We start from the raw sequence: 18,671 nt of genomic DNA on the forward strand, positions 1-18,671 counted from the left end.
CTTGTTTCTGAATATTTTTCTATATGTAAAGGTATAAATTGTTGACGAGTATGAATAACTTTAGAAATAAATCATATTATACATTTACACTCTAATGAAAAGAGAACGAAGTCGTTGATTGCACGAACTGATGGTGGACCACCCCCCCCCGGATCTATCGGTCGCAAACACGCTGTTTATTCATATTTCACGCTGTTTATTCATATTCATTATGACATTATCACATTCGCGTTTAAACCACGTTGCTCCTCAGCTCCTGGGTTTTTAATACAAAGAGCTCATCCAAAAAACTCATTCTTCTCCAATATATTACGCATTCGTATTTTGAAGCTATTTAGCAAAAAGATTGGCTATGTCTAGAAAATTTTGCACACTCTACACGAGCGAAATGCTACTTCATGCAGCGTGAAATTGAATCAAAAATAAATTGCAGAGAGAAAAGTCCATTGCATAGAGCATAACTGCATACGATATTTTGCATAGAGCATAAGCATATAATATGAAGCAAAATACCATACATTTTGACGTCAGACACTTTTGCTCTTGTCAATTACGTCGAGTCTTATAACATGTCATCAGTGATATCTGATCACAATCGGGTTAGCTCACACACATGCAGTCATAGGCACTCATTAGGCAGTGAAACACTGTTCGAATGTGCGCATGAAATAAACAAACCGGGTACAACGTAAAGCTCGCTTGTATTAGATCTCACAGCGGAGTTAAATTCACAAAAACCTCGCCAACAGCAAGGGATAGAAATAACTCGAGTGCGGTAAGTTTTAACGATCGTTAAATCCGTGTTAGTTTTACATTTTAATACAATGCCTGATCACAACGTAAATATTATTTGCGCATTTTTAACTTGTGGCCCGCAAATCCTCGCATTGTCATGAACGCAACGTTGCAAGATGTCTATTTTATATATAGCCATTAATAACTATTTTTATATCATATACGTCGTGCGGCAAATCCTATATAGCATGTCTTCTTTATATGTTTTGTTTACGTGTATACCATGCTGCGTATTCTTGTTTTGCTTAAATTTAAGCACCAATGTAATAGGGGAAGTATTAAGCGTGATCGAGAAAAACACAACGTATTTCAAAAGAGTAATAACTGCCTATAAAATAGACAAAACACTTCTCGACGTTTCGACCTGAGGGCCTTTGTCAGGAGAGTTGTTTTCGAGAACTGTTTTGTCTATATTTTTGGCAGTTCAGTGTTATAACCATATTTGATGCTGCCACGCTGCTCCCTGGTTGTATTTCAACAGAGTAAAACAATGATACAAAACTAAATTCCTAGCCAAACTCTATGTATTATATCTGTTCACAACTACACAACGCATGCTAAATTGCGCTCTGAAACAAAATAATAAAAGAGTGAAAATTTTAAATTCGAAGGCGAAGCTGAGCATGATCGTAATTTTACCCTCCAGTTTAATAAAGATAGATCGATAAAACCTCGTAAGCTCAGTATTAATCTCAGGCTTTCTCAGTAGCGTTACTACGTTTAAAATTAATTATAATAACTTGTAGGTACACCACGTAAGTATTAAATACTGCAAAGCTTTCGGTCCGTTAACCCGGACCTTCATCAGTGCAATTACTTGAATACACGTTTGCGCGTCACTTAAATATCATGTTAGTCGTGATTAGTTTGCTCGCGCTATTAATTAAACGGTTTCATTTAATTAAGTTCTAACTAATGCGCGCGCCCTAGACAAGTATTTGACTAAGAGACACCGAAAAGAGCACGCCACGTACTATTAAGTGGCTTTCCCTCTTGGACGATAGTTTGATGTTTATAAATTTCAATAGATTCTCTCATTTTACGAGAGACAGCAAACTTATCGTTTGCTAAAATGGTAGCATCGTTCCATTTAATGCGATGATCATAAGTCCATGCATGGTGAGCTACTGCAGACTTATCCAGTTTACCTTTCTCGCAGTTCGTCTTATGTTCTTTAAGACGTATTGAGAGATTTCTACCGGTCTCTCCAATGTAAACCAAACCACATTCACATGGAATGCGGTACACACCAGGTTTCTGTTGTTCATCGACGCCATCCTTGTGTGTGTAAAGAGCTTAGTTAGAACTTAATTAAATGAAACCGTTTAATTAATAGCGCGAGCAAACTAATCACGACTAACATGATATTTAAGTGACGCGCAAACGTGTATTCAAGTAATTGCACTGATGAAGGTCCGGGTTAACGGACCGAAAGCTTTGCAGTATTTAATACTTACGTGGTGTACCTACAAGTTATTATAATTACTAAAGTCGCCATGCAATCATACAAGAAAAAAAAATTACGTTTAAAATTGTTTTAGCTAAAAAAGCTGGGCATAAAAGTTGATTTAATATGATTTAACGTAGGCGTATGCCAACTTTAATAGCGTTAATTTTCATGCAGGATGGCAGACGAACTAGATTCAACTAGTCTAGCAATAATGGGTTAGCGTGTCAGCGGGCCATATATATTTAGATAGCTCATTCAACACCTCAGCTTCGCAAAAATATTATCGCACGAGTCTAATTTTTTATCAATGGGGAAGACGTTCGAGGTCCCACATTTTGCGCGTGGTTATCTTGATAAAAAGTTTAAAAGATGGATTATTTGACATGCTGCATGATTTAGTATATCTCGAGGGTTCAGTGTCATGTCTGAATGTTCTCTAAAAAATCTATACACAGACGCATGCCAGATTGCCAAAGGGCTTCACCCATCCGTTGTCGCGTGCGCTTCCGTGGGATTATTGAAGAATTACCTAATATGGCTTTCAACAACAACGTTCATTAAGTGGGCCGTTTAAGGTGCGAAGTGCATACTTTTTGGGAATTTAAGACCACGATTAACAGAGTCGAATATGAATATGGTCTGGGGATTTCACTGTTTATACAATTATACTAGGTGCACTCTGCATCTAATATGCATAGTTTTTAGCTTGCAACGAAGTTCATCATAATTTTGAACCAAACTTTTGCCTGAGACACAGGACACATGCATTTATTCCCAAAAGAATAGCTATTAATGCGAAGATTCAAGAAATGAGAAAAAAATATGCAATGTGTATATAATCAATCATTGACTGATTGTTTGGCTGTTTTCTAGAGAAGCTATAAGTGTTCGTCTAGAAAGATTTTAAAAGTTGTCAAAGATTAACTTAGTGCATGTAATCTTACTCTACTAAATCACACATTCATCACTCTGCGGTATGGGTTTTTTGTCGTTTATTTGTTTAGAATTGTTCAGTAGTCATTGCGTGTTTAACTCGCAATATTTTTACGAACCTACATCTTCACTGTTTTGAAGGAACTAGCTCTTGCTATCGTTAAACAACATTGGAGACAAACAGATAAATATCAGGAGTGCACCAAAATTCCTAAGGAAGATATAATCCGGGAAATTTTTATGCGATCTACTATTTTTTTTTTCGTGAGGTTGAATAAGCAAAAGTCTGCCTTCAGTTATGTCCGCTAGCGAGAAACTAGGAGATACGCCATAGTCTGTAGAAAGAAGAAGATCATGCATTTATTACTAAGCTTGTTCCAAAAACTGAAATCCAAGGAGCAGAGATTTCTAACAATTTCACATCGATTGTGGTAGCTATAACAGCGGCTAGACAAACCATTCTTGAAGTTTCGGACTAACTGGCCTTCGTCAGAAGAGCTAGTTAATTGCATGGCCCTTAAGTCGAAACGTCGAGAAGCGTTTTTATCAATTTTATCACACCCTAAGCAGTTTAGGATTTATCACGCATGCAGCCAAATATACCTCTTTGCGAAACAGAAAATATAACTGAATGAAAATTGATAACTTTAGCACGATCTTAATGATCACACCTTTAAATGAGCCGTTTCACCGCTTTTATATTCAATTTTGTTTTTACAAATTGACGATTTTAGTCACTTTCGTTTGTTTAAATCTATCAAGAAGTAACGATAGAAAGATGATACGAGATAATGTAAGATAACGAATTGACGTGTTTTTTTTTCAAATTGAATATAATAATCTTGGAAACCTTAATATTATTAGAAAATGGCTTTTTATAATAAAACACACAGGGATTTCGTGATATTGGTGTTCCAACCAATTCATTTGACTTTCTATGAAATCAAAATGCTACAGAATTCTTTTTGCGAACGAGATTCCATATTAAAACTCCTATGGTAAACAGTGACGTGGCACGATAATTGTAGGTTTACAGTAGAAATCCGTCGGGCAGAACTGAATATACATATGATTAAACACCCCAATTATCGTTCTACCTGCGCCCTTGATAGTAACGGTATTCACAGAAGAATTAGGTGCCATTATGAATTAATCCCAATGTACTGACAGCCAAATTAGTTAATCCAATGCTGGTAAAACCTGATTAAATTTTCTCGTGTTTTTTTCTTGGTTTTCAAAGCATTAGCCGAAGAATATGCTCTTAAAAGTTTCATTCTCATTTGTAACGATACAACAGCTATAAACATTATTGGATTGCAAACAACATTTTTAGCTTTCTCGCCATCCCTATGTGCATGCGTCTTTAATTTAAGATCAACACACAAAGGAAATTTTCCCAACCATTATTTTTCCCATCCCTATTACAATGAAGAAAGAGATTATGCTGTCAGCTAGATTCATAAAAATCCTTATATCAAATACCCTAATCGCTAGTTCTGTATAGAATAGAATATTATATAGATATTTCTAAATCTTCACTTGATATATCGGCTGGTGGCCAGTTGTATAAAAGACTAGTTAACTTTTAACTGTAGTTAAAGACATAATTCGCCAATCGGTATTGGTTTTTTCTTTTTTGTCGTTTATTTGTTTAAAATTGTTCTAGTAGCCATTGCGTGTTTAACTCGCAATATTTTTGCGAACCTACATCGCAACTGTTTTGAAGGAACTAGCTCTTGCTATCTTTAAACGACATTGGAGACAAACAGATAAACATCAGAAGTGCATGCACCGAAATTCCTAAGGAAGATATAATCCGGGAAATTTTTATGCGACCTACTATTTTTTTCGTGAGGTTAAATAAGCAAGAGTCTGCCTTCCGTCATGTCCGCTAGCGAGAAACTAGGAGATACGCCATATTCTGTAGAAAGAAGAAGGTCATGCATTTATTACTAAGCTTGTTCCAAAAACTGAAATCCAAGGAGCAGAGATTTCTAACAATTTCACAGCGATTGTGGTAGCTATAACAGCGGCTAAAAAATAGACAAACCATTCTTGAAGTTTCGGACTAACTGGCCTTCGTCAGAAAAGTTAGTTAATTGCATGGCCCTTAAGTCGAAACGTCGAGAAGCGTTTTTATCAATTTTATCACACCCTAAGCAGTTTAGGATTTATCACGCATGCAGCCAAACATACCTCTTTGCGAAACAAAAAATATAACTGAATGAAAATTGATAACTTTAACACGATCTTAATGATCACACCTTTAAATGAGCCGTTTCACCGCTTTTATATTCAATTTTGTTTTTACAAATTGACGATTTTAGTCACTTTCGTTTGTTTAAATCTATCAAAAAATAGAAAGATGATACGAGATACTGTAAGATAACGAATTGACGTTTTTTTTTCAAATTGAATATAATCATCTTGGAAACTTAATATTATTAGAAAATGGCTTTTTATGATAAAACACGCAGGGATTTGGTGATATTGGTGTTCCAACCAATTCATTTGACTTTTTATGAAATCAAAACACTACAGGATTCTTTTCGCGAACGAGAATTCATATCCAAACTCCTATGGTAAACAGTGACGTGGCTAGAACGATAATTGTAGGTTTACAGTAGAAATCCGTCGGGCAGAACTGAATATACATATGATTAAACACCCCAATTATCGTTCTACCTGCATGCGCCTCTGATAGTAAAGGCATTCACAGAAGAATTAGGTGCCATTATGAATTAATCCCAATGTACTGACAGCCAAATTAGTTAATCCAATGCTGGTAAAACCTGATTAAATTTTCTCGTGTTTTTTTTTTGGTTTTATCGCGCAGTCAGCAATAAGCGATTTCGATACAGAAAATATATAAGGACAAGTTTTCATCCGAACTCTTACACATCTGTTAAAATGGCGGTGAAGATAAACGATTTTTGATGACTACTGAGTGAAAACGTCCAGCAGGAATTCTATATTCACACCCGACAGCGGAAGAAATTAGTAAGAGAGAGTCTATAAACAATGGTAAGAGGGAATTTACGAGCCAGCTTTCCAGCTGAACAAAACGCCTACGAATACAGTTTGTTAAAGATCAAGATTAGCGCATATTTTTAGTGTTGTTAAGAAAAGTGTTATAACGATCTGCAAAACATACGATAAACTTTTTGCCGTGGAAACCTCACACTGGTTCACAAACGAAAAGATTTTTGAAGACAGAAAGAAGATTTTTGTAATAAAGCTGTGAAGGAGATCAGATCGTGTCAGTTGAATGAGTAAGGATAGAAAAATGATACGATAAACTATGAGATACTGTAAGGCAACGAATACGTTTTTTTTCAGATTGAATATGATAATCTTGGAAACTTAATATTATTAGAAAATGGATTTTTATAATAAAACACACAGGGATGATTTGGTGATGTTGGTGTTCCAACCAATTCAATTGACTTTTTATGAAATCAAAACACTACAGGATTCTTTTCGCGAACGAGAATCCATATCCAAACTCCTATGGTAAACAGTGACGTGGCTAGAACGATAATTGTAGGTTTACAGTAAGAATCCGTCGGGCAGAACTGAATATACATTATGTATATTCAGTTCTGCCCGACGGATTCTTAATACATATGATTAAAAACCCCAATTATCGTTCTATCTGTGCCCCTGATAGTAAAGGCATTCACAGAAGAATTAGGTGCAATTGTGAATTAATCCCAATTTACTGACAGCCAAATTAGTTAATCCAATGCTGGTAAAACCTGATTAAATTTTCTCGTGTTTTTTTCTTGGTCTTAAAAGTGTTAGCCTTACTGAATATGCTCTTAAAAGTTTTATTTTGATTTGTTACGACACAACAGCTATAAACATTATTGGATATCGGACAACATTTTTAGCTTTCTGGCCATCTCTATTTGCATGTGTCATTTCGCGATTAATTTAAGATCAACAGACAAAAGAAATTTTCCCATCCCATTCGATCCTGCGTGGGCAGTTGAACATCATCAAAGAATCTTCCTGGTTGGAAGACAAAAAACGATTATCATATTTTAATGAAGAAAGAGATTATGCCGTCAGATTCATGGAAATCCCTATATCAAACACCCTAATCGCTAGTTCTGTATAGAAGAGAATATTATATAGATATTTCTAAATCTTCACTTGATATATCGGCCGGGAGCCAGTTGTATAAAAGAGTAGTTAACTTTTGACTGTAGTTAAAGTCATAATTCGCCAATCAGAGTTGTGTATTTCTGAGTTAACTAGGATTTAACGATGCGAAATGTAGTTAAGAGTTTTATACAACTGGCCCAGGGTGTTTGTTTTCCACATGTCCCTAATTTGCCCGATTGGCATTATTCGAGCATTTTTTGCTGCAGTTTCCATTTCGTTGCAATTGTTGTGAATATGTCAAGGTGGTTTATGTAATAGAATTTTGCTACGTGCGCGCAGTCAGCAATAAGCGATTTCGATACAGAAAATATATAAGGATAAGTTTTCATCCGAACTCTTACATATCTGTTAAAATGGCGGTGAAGATAAACGATTTTTGATGACTGCTCAGTGAAAATTTCCTGCAGGAGTTCTATATTCAAATTTCCTGATCACATTTACTAGACAGCGGAAGGAATTAGTAGAGTCTATAAACAATGGCAAGAGCCAGCTTTCGAGCTGAACAAAACGCCTACGAGTACAGTTTGTTTAAGATCAAGATAAACGCATATCTTTAGTGTTAAGAAAGGTGTTATAACGATCTTCAAAACATACGGTCCAAACTTCTTGCCGTGGAGACCTTGCACAGGTCACAAGCGAAAAGATTTTTGAAGAAAAAAAAGAGGATTTTTGTAATAAAGCTGTGAAGGAGATCAGATCGTGTCAGTTTACATAAGCACTTAAATAATAATAATAATAACATTAGAGTTCTCGGAGCGTTTTTTTCACCCCTTATTCTGCAGTGCGTGGACTGACGATTGACAATGCTACTTAGAAAGTTCCATAACGTTTTGTCGTCTGAATTTGTGCAGAAAAAAATGAACACGGAAATTTTTGGGGTTACTATCTTTTGATTGTCAACTAGTTTCACTTGGCCACTAGGGTCAATTTATGTATTAAGCTTTTTTATGAGTGTCAGTGACAAGCGCATTGAAAGTTTAATTCAGATAAACACTAGCGATGTTAAAAATAGGAAAATCAACATCAATTAGACATTTCAATAACAATAAATTACAGCACTGAATTTTTGAATTGAATAAAAAGCGGCCGCACATTGATTCAATCCCAGAAATAGGGAATTTTTGAAAACAAGACAAAGAAACACTGTTGTGTATTTCTTTCATTTAGGGATGCTGAGAACAGCTTTGTTTTGCTTCACAATCAGCGCACTTTCCACAGCGCGGGCCAGGCCTTCGACAGAACGTCCGACGAACGGCGCACACTTATGTGAATACGACTCTAGGTTCTATGTTTCCGGAGAGATTTTCAATAAAAAATCAGCTGGAGAGGGCAAATGTTCCGGCATGCGTTGCGACAACGGTGTTGTAACGGCTTGGGATGCAGTTTGCTCGACCGTGGCGCCCACAATGCACCGGACTATTAGACGTAAAACCACCAAACGACACCGAACAACCATTCCACAAACGACCACACCATTTATCACCACATTACCAATTGCAACAACCCCCGTGGGATGCAATGTCGATGGTAAATTCTATTATCCTGGGGAAGAAATTGAGTCGGGAGCGGACAGGAGGTCTGGGTGGTGTTACGGTTCATTCTGCGATGAGGAGGGAAACGTCGTCGCATGGGACAATTTTAACTGTTTTCCAACAACGACCCCTGAAGCTACTACAACCCCAAGCCCTCCCACCTCATTTACTCCTGAAAGAACTACTGCTGAACCAACCTTTTCTGAACGGACTAGCACTGAACTAAAGTTCAGCCCTTCCTCAACAAGAAATCCCCCACCATCAAACATTCCACCTCACACTGGTTCACCGTATTCGACTGACCCACTTGGCTGCAAACACAACGGTAAATTTTATGGCCCAGGAGACGAAATTAGTAGAGAGTCAGATGGCCACGGGTCGTGTTTTGGTCTTTTCTGTGACCACAAAGGAAATATAATTCCTTGGGATAATTTCGACTGTGCAGCCTCTACCCTTCCACCAACTACCCCACCGTCCACCACTACCCCGCCTCGCCTAGGTTGCCTGTACAAAGGGAAATTATACGCCCCATTCGAGATTATCAGAAAAGGTTCAAAAGGTAATTGGTGTGGTGCATTGATTTGTGATAAAAACAGTCAGGTAACTACTTGGGATGACGGGAGTTGTGGATCCACCACAACTAAACTACCCACAGTTGGCACACATCCCCCTACTGCAGCAACCGAACCTCCTTCAAATCCGTCTACCAACAGAAGACGCACTGTAGTTCAGACTTACCCACCAAAGGCTACCACACGCCTGATCACCATTCCACCTTCCACAATTCCACCATACATCACATTTCCCCATCTAGGCTGCGAGTACGAGGGGAGATTTTATGCCCCAGGTGATGACATTAGCAAAGGATCGGATGGCGAAGGGTGGTGTTATGGTTTATACTGTGACGACGAAGGAAATGTAATTCCATGGGATGATTGGAATTGTGGGACCACCACCCCTCCACAAACTACCCTACCATACACTACTCCACCTCCACGCCCGGGTTGCCACTACGAAGGAAAATTTTATCTTCCAGGGAAGGAGATCAGTAGAGGTTCAGATGGGGAAGGGTGGTGTTTTGGAGAGGTTTGTGATGAATCTGGTCAAGTGACCACTTGGGATGACTGGAGTTGTGGAACCACCACCCCCACAATTATAACCACAGCACCAACTAAAGCCCCTACAACATCGACGACAAATCCTCCCACACAAACAACTCATAAAACCTCATCAACAGAACAGAATACGCAATTCACAACATCTTCGACGGTGAACACTCTACCTACAACTAGCCCTAAAGAACCAACCTCTAGAAGCACCACACCTCTTCACACCACTCCAACATCAATTGGCTGGTGCTACTTTAATGGTCAATATTTCGTAAGGGGAGAAGTTATTTCGCGTGTTTATCATACCAGGAAATGGTGTTCGGGTTGGTATTGTAATGATGGTAAAATTGACCCCTGGAACGACTTCAATTGTGAAAATCCAAATGCGCCACAAGTGTCCACCACTAGCGCCCCCCAGTGTTATTTTAATGGAGTGTATTACAATGAGGGCGAGGTGGTCCCTGGTGGTGAGGGTAGTGGCGCTTGCGAAGGCTCCTATTGCAGTGGTGGGCAATTGATTCCCTTTGAAGGTGTAGACTGTGGTAGTAGTGCACAAACCAACTCATCAACCCAAGAGTTCAATGTTTCATCCACGAACACTGATTCGCTTGAAAAACAGTCTAGGGTACACACTACAAAAACCACTGAGGCACCCACAGTACCGTTTACTACAACCTCTACTGCAAGCCTTGTCGCCGCCCCCAGTCGTCAAGCTGAAGATTCGAACACAACAGCCGCACCTAAGCTGTGCTTCCACGAAGGAAAATATTATGAAGAAGGTGATATAATTTCCAGAGATTTTGACGCTGATGATTGGTGTTCAGGTTGGTACTGCAAAGAAGGTAGATTGATATCTCTGGACTGTGACGTTACAAGTTCTGTAGTTGAAGAAGATAGTCCCAAGCCAATCCCACCGAAAACGCTTAGTTCCGAACCATCTCGATGTTTTCACGAAGGTAGATATTATGAAGAAGGTGATTTGGCTACCATTGGGAATGATTGGTGTTCCGGGTTATTATGCCAGAGTGGTACAATGATTCAATTTGATGAATGTCTGATAAAGAATTTAACCCCTAGTGAAGGAATTAGCCCACCTACTTTAGAGTCAAACGTTTCTACTCCAACAACCGACGCAATGGAAAAACAGACACAATTATCTGCCACAGAAAAAACCACTAAAGCACCTGTGTCCACTCTTACACAAACCCGCACACCTAGAGGTACCACCTTACCAAGAAGTACTGCCTTACCCACCCCAGAAACGACAAAAAGAAGCGATACAACACCAGCACATACCACCGAGACCCTCACGGTCACACAAGGTAAAGATACCACTAAACCGCCAGAAATATCTCTTACCCAACCTTCCACCGCAAGCCCAATAACTAGTCCCACTCCTCAAACAGAAGCCACATCATCATCACCGGAGCCAAAACTGTGCTTCCACGAAGGAAAGTATTATGAAGAAGGTGACATAATTTCCCGAGATTTTGACGGTAACGATTGGTGCTCAGGTTGGTACTGCAAGGGAGGTCGATTGATATCTTTGGATTGCGGTGGTATTACGGGTCCTAAAACCGAAGCGGCATCTAGCTTGGAGCTGACTCCGCCGATTGGTCCTGAACCTTCCCGGTGTTTTCACGAAGGTAGATATTATGAAGAGGGAGATTTGGCTACAATTGGAAACGACTGGTGTTCTGGGTTGTTATGCAAGGATGGTGTAATGATTCAATGGGATGATTGCCCGATAAAGAAGTTGACCCCTAGTACAGAAGTTAACCAACCTACCCAAGAGTCAATTGTTTCTGTCACAATCACTGACTCAATGGAAAAACAAACCAAATTATCTACTACAGAAACCACTAAATCTACAGAACTCCCAAAAACAACTAAACCCACAGAGGAAAGGACCACAACAACGCTCCCTGATCCCACAACGACCCCTAAAGCCCCCACGAAACCACAAAAAACCACGGCTGGACAACCCATACGAACAACTAAACCTGAGAAACAGAAATGTTATTACAAGGGTAAACTTTACTCCCCAGGAGAAGTAACTCGAGGGGCTTTGAGAGACGGTCGGTGTTACGGGGTGATTTGTGACATCTCGGGGATAATTGTTCAATGGGTGACTCATACGTGTGCACCGACTGAGGCACCGACGGCCGAGATAACAGCTTCATTACCCGGGTGTGTTCATCGCGATAAGTACTATCCCCCGGGGAGAATAAGCCGTATATCGGATGGCAGTAAGTGGTGTATGGATGTCATGTGCACAGAGGAAGGTAAAATCGTCTCGCGCAGTGTTAACTGTGACCAATCAACTACTACGTTTACGACACCTTCGCCTACGAAAACCTCAGCTTCTGATCCTAATGAAGTTAAATGTCTTTACAATGGTATGTTTTATGTTTTTGTTTTTCATTCTTTCATTTATCTCGTATTTTATTCAAAGCGTCTTTTATTTAATGATTTGCTGCGAAATCCGGGCTAGCCCTCTATTCTCGCATTTTTTATACGTGCAAAACCAATAAAATATTCAAATTTGTATTTAAACGAGCGATTAAAAAATTGATGCAAATATTTGCTTTAACCCAGGGCTTTTGAACAACCGGCCCGAGCTTAATAAATCTGGAGCGCCGTACCTGGATAGCCAGTAAAGTTAATCGTGCTTTTGATATATATGTACAATTTTCAGTTTTGCGAACAGGATAGTTTACAGATCATTAATTACTTCCTTATAGGGTCATTAATTTTGTAAAAAGCCAGTTAACGTGTAACACTAGCCAATGGCAGAATTGCCCAGTCAGAATGATTTATTTTGACTTTAGAAAGAATTTGGCTGCGCAAGATGTAAATGCAAAATGCAAAATGTTTTACCCTTGTGTTTGATATATTTTAGGTGCGTTCCATTTCCCCGGCGTCATCGAAGAGGGGATCGACAAAAACCAATGGTGTTACAAAGTTGTTTGCCAAGACAACGGTCAGTTGTATTTGTGGGGCGATTGGAACTGCAAGTTTACATTTCGTTCTACCACCACATCCCCCCCTGACACGACCACCCCAGGGCCTGCAGTATGCACTTACAACGGAAAACCTTACCCGGTGGGGGAAATTACCCGTGGAGAAAACAAGTCAGGATGGTGTTTTGGCGTGACGTGTAGACCTGATGGACAAGTCGTATTGTGGGGCAGCTTTAAATGTGGGAAGATCTGACGATTAAATCTGACATTGAGCAAGTAGACAAAGATTTGATTTCAAACTATATGCGACAGATATTAATATCTAATTTATTGATGTGTGTATAAAATGCTGATGCAATATGCAATAACGAGCTTTGCAGAAAAGTATATATTAAGTTTATCTAGTTAAGGCCTAATATAAACTCGAATATTCAAGCGTTATTCGATAGCTCATCTCTCCGACATTTTGATAAAAATAAACAAGTCGGGGTGAAAAACATGGCTGCATGTATTTGCAGCCATCCTGAAAAAAGTTTCAGAATAAACTAAACCTTTGTATAGTCTAAAAGTCAAACATTAAAACGGTCAAGTTGAACGACATATCGTTTGGAACTTATAACATGAATTGACAACTTACTCAACCTTTGTCGATCGATTCCGCTCTCATCATATTTTCTTTTTGCCATCAATATCTTAAAAAAGTGAATAGTTATCATTTAGGGTCTGAACCATGCGAGTGAATCAACCCGTATTGCGCATCCCAGGTGTCAAACCAGTCAAACAGTCAAACTCAAGACGCACTCGCCGCCATCTTGCTTTTCTGGATTCAATGTTCTGATTGGCGAGATTTTCACTGACCTATATATAGTCCAGTGAAAGTATGTAAAAAATCCTAACAAAAACACAAATAGCAGCCGATTCAGTCAATTTCCTAGTTGAATGCGAAATAAACAATTACAATTACAAACACGGAAAACCATTAAGTAGTTGTTTTATGAAATTACATGCAACAAAAAGGCAGTGTTCCAAGTTTTATTTTAACAAGCGAATCAAATTTCCGTGTTTGGATGGCTTTATCCAAACACGGGCTTTAAGCAATCAGAACAATATTAACATACACGTTATTTTATAATACACGTTCACTGATATTGACGGACTGAAACTTTTCCACTGAAGCTTCTTTACATTAAGTTCCAAAAGACTTACCGCAGTCCTCGACATACGTTTCGTTGGCAGGCTCAACCTTTGCTCTTCTCATCTTCTGATGTACCCAAGTTTCGACGATAATCTTCTTCGTGTGGAAAAAGTCACGTGCCATGTTCCACAATTTGTGATCGTTTCGCTTAAATGCGTACATTGTCATAACATAAGCCGTTATGAACGCCGTGCACGTCTGGAAAAGAAGGTTGCAAAAAATGGAATTGGCACGAGCCAACCCGTAAATACTTGTACCAGGGGCCGCGGAATATCGTTAGGGGGGGGGGGGAGGAGGCAAATATTCATATGTTCACGTTCGACATTATTAGTTTCTTTTGAAATTGATTGCTTTTATACGGTTCGCTAACACGAATATATGAATATAGCCACTAGGCGAATTTATTCGCGTGTATAGATAAAAAGTGGGAAGCAATTCTACTTTTTTGCGTCGAATTTTTTCCTAAGCCAATCACATCACCGGATTTCAGATATCGCTTTGCGTCGCGCGAATAAATTCGCCCAGTGGGAAACGGGTGTCTTTTCACTTTTCTTAAATATGTATTTACGATGGTTTACAGGCGAAATTTTTCCTACAACCATACCTTACGTTAGTGCTAAATTTAGAGCTAACTTTTTCCAAATTTCTCCTGGGGCCAGTTGAAAAAGACTAGTTAACTTTTAACTGTAGTTAAGGACAGAATTGGCCAATCAGAGTCGTGCATTTCGGAGTTAATTAGGATTTAACTATGCAAAATGTAGTTAAAGCGTTTCATACAACCTGCCCCTGCTGCGAATTTCTAATTGATTTCTAATACAAAAGCCAGAGAAGCATGCCGGAATTCCGGAAGAAGGGCCGATACATTAACACCAGTCTAAGACTGAAACTTCACAATAAACCCACCGCTACAATAACCGTAGCTGGATACAGAGAGCCAAGAGGTAGTCCGTGAATTCGTATAATAAATTGACCGGTTAAGTCACAACTCAAACTGTGATCGTCGGTGTCTCTAGCAACGAAGAATAACAAAGAATATCTTTATTAAACAACGCACGAAAGATCTGAAACATCAAAGTTTAAGAACATCTTGGGTGGCCGCACCACATTTGATGCAGTGGCGTTCGGTAGAGGTTATTTCGGGGGGGGGGGGTGCATATTCATATATTCATGTTAACAGACCTGTAAAGACAATGGATTTGAAAAGAAATTAATCTTTCACAACATGAATATATGAATATGTGCCCCCTCCCCCAATTATCGTCTCCCGTACGCCACTGATTTTATGCTTACCTGTTCGAAAACTCAAGCTTGAAGTAAAATTCTGGCGAATGTGGAAACACTGGGGATATTTCTGAACACGGACTCTTCCTACCACATAACCATCTGAGGAAACGAATGCATGGTTTTAAATCGTCACGTATTTATATTCAATTAGCTGAAGCACCTAAGGTGTAAATGTCGACTCACTGAAGTCCATTATTAGAAATGTTAAAAGAAGGAATTGAGCCCAGGTTCTTGTCGCTTGGAGTCCATATTAGAGTTGAAGTAGACCTACAACGAAAACGATTAATCTTTTACTTTGGGCTAAGTTGTTCAAAGCCAAGTTTTTACAATTCTACTTAGGTGATCTCATGAATTTCACAACTGTCTTTAGAAATTCATTGTTTTCACAGTCAATGAACACTAAAATATTAACATAGCGGGACAAATCGTCAGGCTGCATGGCTACGCTACTGCAAATACGCCAACGCTTACCCATGTGTTTGAAAATTAAACAAAGCAATATCATTCGCACTGTAGTCTTCAATAGAGTAGATATCTTTTCCTCCACCAATGATCGTCAGGTGATATCTCCCAGTGAACCTTGACATATTGCCTGTCGACTCGTCCACGATATTAAACACTGGATGGAACGCTGAAATGGTGACAGAGAACAAATTCGTTCAGTTCAACAAAGCCTACATTCCATTGTATCTGAATGGAATAAATGTTCTCAGCGCTTGCTTTCGCTTTATACGTCAATTGTGCAACAAAGAGTGGAAACACCATGTTCCATCAGGTCTTACTGTGTTCAAATAAGAAGCAAGCGATTCCGTATTTCTTGTCGCAAAATTGGTTTTTCCCAGAAGCATTTATGGAAGCGTCAGAATCGAACTGAATCTTCATGCTTGGTGGACAACCAAGAAGTACTGTCATTGATTGAGTACCCTAACAAGTTTACACATGTGTCTTATTATACACTGAACGGGTACACAAAAAGCAGAAAATATATTTCGTAAAGGTCTGATAAAATAATAGCCAGATTTCCTACCCGTAAAACGCCTTTTTCTGTCTTCCCGACAAAACAAGTTTCGTCAGCTTGCCATGGCTGTTAAAAATGTTTAAGTTACCTTTAAATCGTCAGTTTTTTAATCACTCAGGATCTATAAATTGTCGCCAAGTCCGGAGAAAGTTTACCTGGACTTGGATCTGTACTGGACGAAGATCAATGCCCGGTGCTGTTTTCTTCTTTGAAAGACCACTGTCTTTTAAAGTAAACTATAGAGTGCATAGAAACATTCAAAATTACTTCCACGGTTCAACATAACTTTAAAAATTAACCCATCATAGCTACAATCAGTTATGATTTTTGGCACTTCACTCGATGTAGGTAAATTCTAATGGTTCTGAGAGTCTTAATTTCGAGTGGAATTATACACACTTCAAATTCAAGCCAGGAACGGTTGTTCGGAAAATGAATCAACTATAGGTCCTCCGGCAGGAATCGAACCTACGCTTTTGCAATGCCGGTGCAGTGCTCTTGCCTCAGTGGCTTTGGTCATTGTAACGAATGCTATTGAATTAACGAATTGCTAGCATGACTGCTAGCAATTATGGCGTCGCCCCAGCATAATCAAGTGACGGGGGGGGGGGCGTATAGCGAGACATACAAATTTACATATGCATGTTCAATGACCGTAAAAACAATCTCAATCAATTTGAAAAAAAATGAATAAGAATGCCTCTAACGAATATACGAATATGCGCCCCCCCCCCGTGCATCTATCGAGTTGTACAATTTTGAGTATTGTGTACTTACTTTGTATTGGACCGTTCCTTTGTGAGTCTGGACACTCCTTACAACAGAAATATTGAGTGATTCCAAGTCAGAGATTTTATATGACAGCTTCAGTTTGTCCAAAACCGACCAATACACACTTCCATCTAAATAAACGTTACATATATATAAGTATATACTTATCTATTATAATTATATATAGTATTAAACAGGAGATTTTTATGCCTTGGTCTCCTTATCCCGTTTTGAATTTGTATACGTATTTGTTATGTGCATAGTCGTTTTAACGACTTTTACGCAAAAAAAACCATGTTCCCGGTTCGCAAGTGATGCTTCGAATCACTATCTCGCGCCCATTTTGCGTAACTTCGCTCAATCAACACGTTCATAACTCCGAAAGATCTCCGAAAGTGGAAACATAAGGGAAAACGAATCAATCAAAACAGACGTGGGGGTCGTATAGTTGGACGTATAGATCGCGTAGTTAAGCAACATAGGATTGAATAATTTATCAATAAGCGGGTGGGGGCTGGGAAGAAATTATGCTCCATTCAAATTGAGAATATATAGAAGAATATAAATGCTATTTCTTCTTCTATACACACGACCAGCGGGCATAAAGGCCGGCCTCCACTTGCACGTACGAACGCGAAATCGCACGTACGGCTTGTGCGCTGACGGTCACATTAGGAGTAGACAATAGTTCTACTGTCATACGTACACAAAACATTAGCCCCGACGGCATTAGCGACCAGTTTTGAGTCACTGAGCATGCGCCAAATCAGCGGCACCGACAGTACACGCAAGTGGATGCCGGCTTTAAGCTACGTGTGCAGTATATTGATAATAGAGACCTTAAGTGTTTGTGTTTTAACTCCACTATCTTTAAGTGTGCGGTAATTTCGCTAAATTACAAACGTTCTACATAAAACTTGTGATGTTCAGCAGTAATTAATCTAAGAAAGCAATAGGCTATTTCTGATGTAGCTAGAAAGGCAGCAAATTCAGCTTTGCCTTATGTGTCTCAAATTCGCCGTAAAAAACTTAATGCTTGAACGACTGCATACACCCTCAGCCGTCCAAACTTTGTTAGCGGTTTGGCGTTTGCCGTAAACGTCAAACTGAAGGTCTCGAATATTACGTCAGTCTTGCAGTTATTGTATACACATTTTGCAAAATGTCTGTGAATCATGTCTATGAATTATTTACAGTCGATCTATTTCAACCGACATATTTAGTCTGCGTTGGTAAGTTAGGCCTAAATCATACGTCAATTTTGGTCGCTACTAATGCAATTGACCCAATAGATAATAAATACACCTCATTAAGCTTCATTATCATCGCATTATCTATTGTTTAAATTGCATTCGACGCCACGAAAATGCGACGCACAACCTAGGCCTTAGAGTGTTTATAACTTGTGTCCAGTTTTAAACGTCGTGCATTTTGCCCCAAAGTAAACATCA

General features: G+C 39.0%; 1 protein-coding gene across 1 annotated transcript; it reads left to right on the forward strand.

Moving 5' to 3' along the window:
* The first annotated feature begins 612 nt into the window (after positions 1-612).
* On the forward strand, positions 613-13,362 carry LOC114520076 (mucin-5AC-like). The gene is made up of 3 exons (XM_028540279.1): positions 613-775; positions 8,516-12,388; positions 12,892-13,362. Exons 2-3 carry the CDS (start codon positions 8,518-8,520, stop codon positions 13,203-13,205), a joined length of 4,185 nt encoding a protein of 1,394 aa, XP_028396080.1. The 5' UTR covers positions 613-775; positions 8,516-8,517; the 3' UTR covers positions 13,206-13,362.
* The last annotated feature ends 5,309 nt before the right edge of the window (positions 13,363-18,671 follow it).

This window comes from Dendronephthya gigantea, unplaced genomic scaffold (assembly GCF_004324835.1).
Source record: "Dendronephthya gigantea isolate DGI-Jeju-01 unplaced genomic scaffold, DenGig_1.0 000015F, whole genome shotgun sequence".
NCBI classification, from domain to species: domain Eukaryota; kingdom Metazoa; phylum Cnidaria; class Anthozoa; order Malacalcyonacea; family Nephtheidae; genus Dendronephthya; species Dendronephthya gigantea.

Bases quoted from the DNA above. Each gene is read 5' to 3' on its own strand.
- LOC114520076 (XM_028540279.1), top strand. From the start codon at position 8,518: ATGCTGAGAACAGCTTTGTTTTGCTTCACAATCAGCGCACTTTCCACA. The intron at 12,389-12,891 runs GTATGTTTTATG...GATATATTTTAG, and splicing joins AGTTAAATGTCTTTACAATG to GTGCGTTCCATTTCCCCGGC.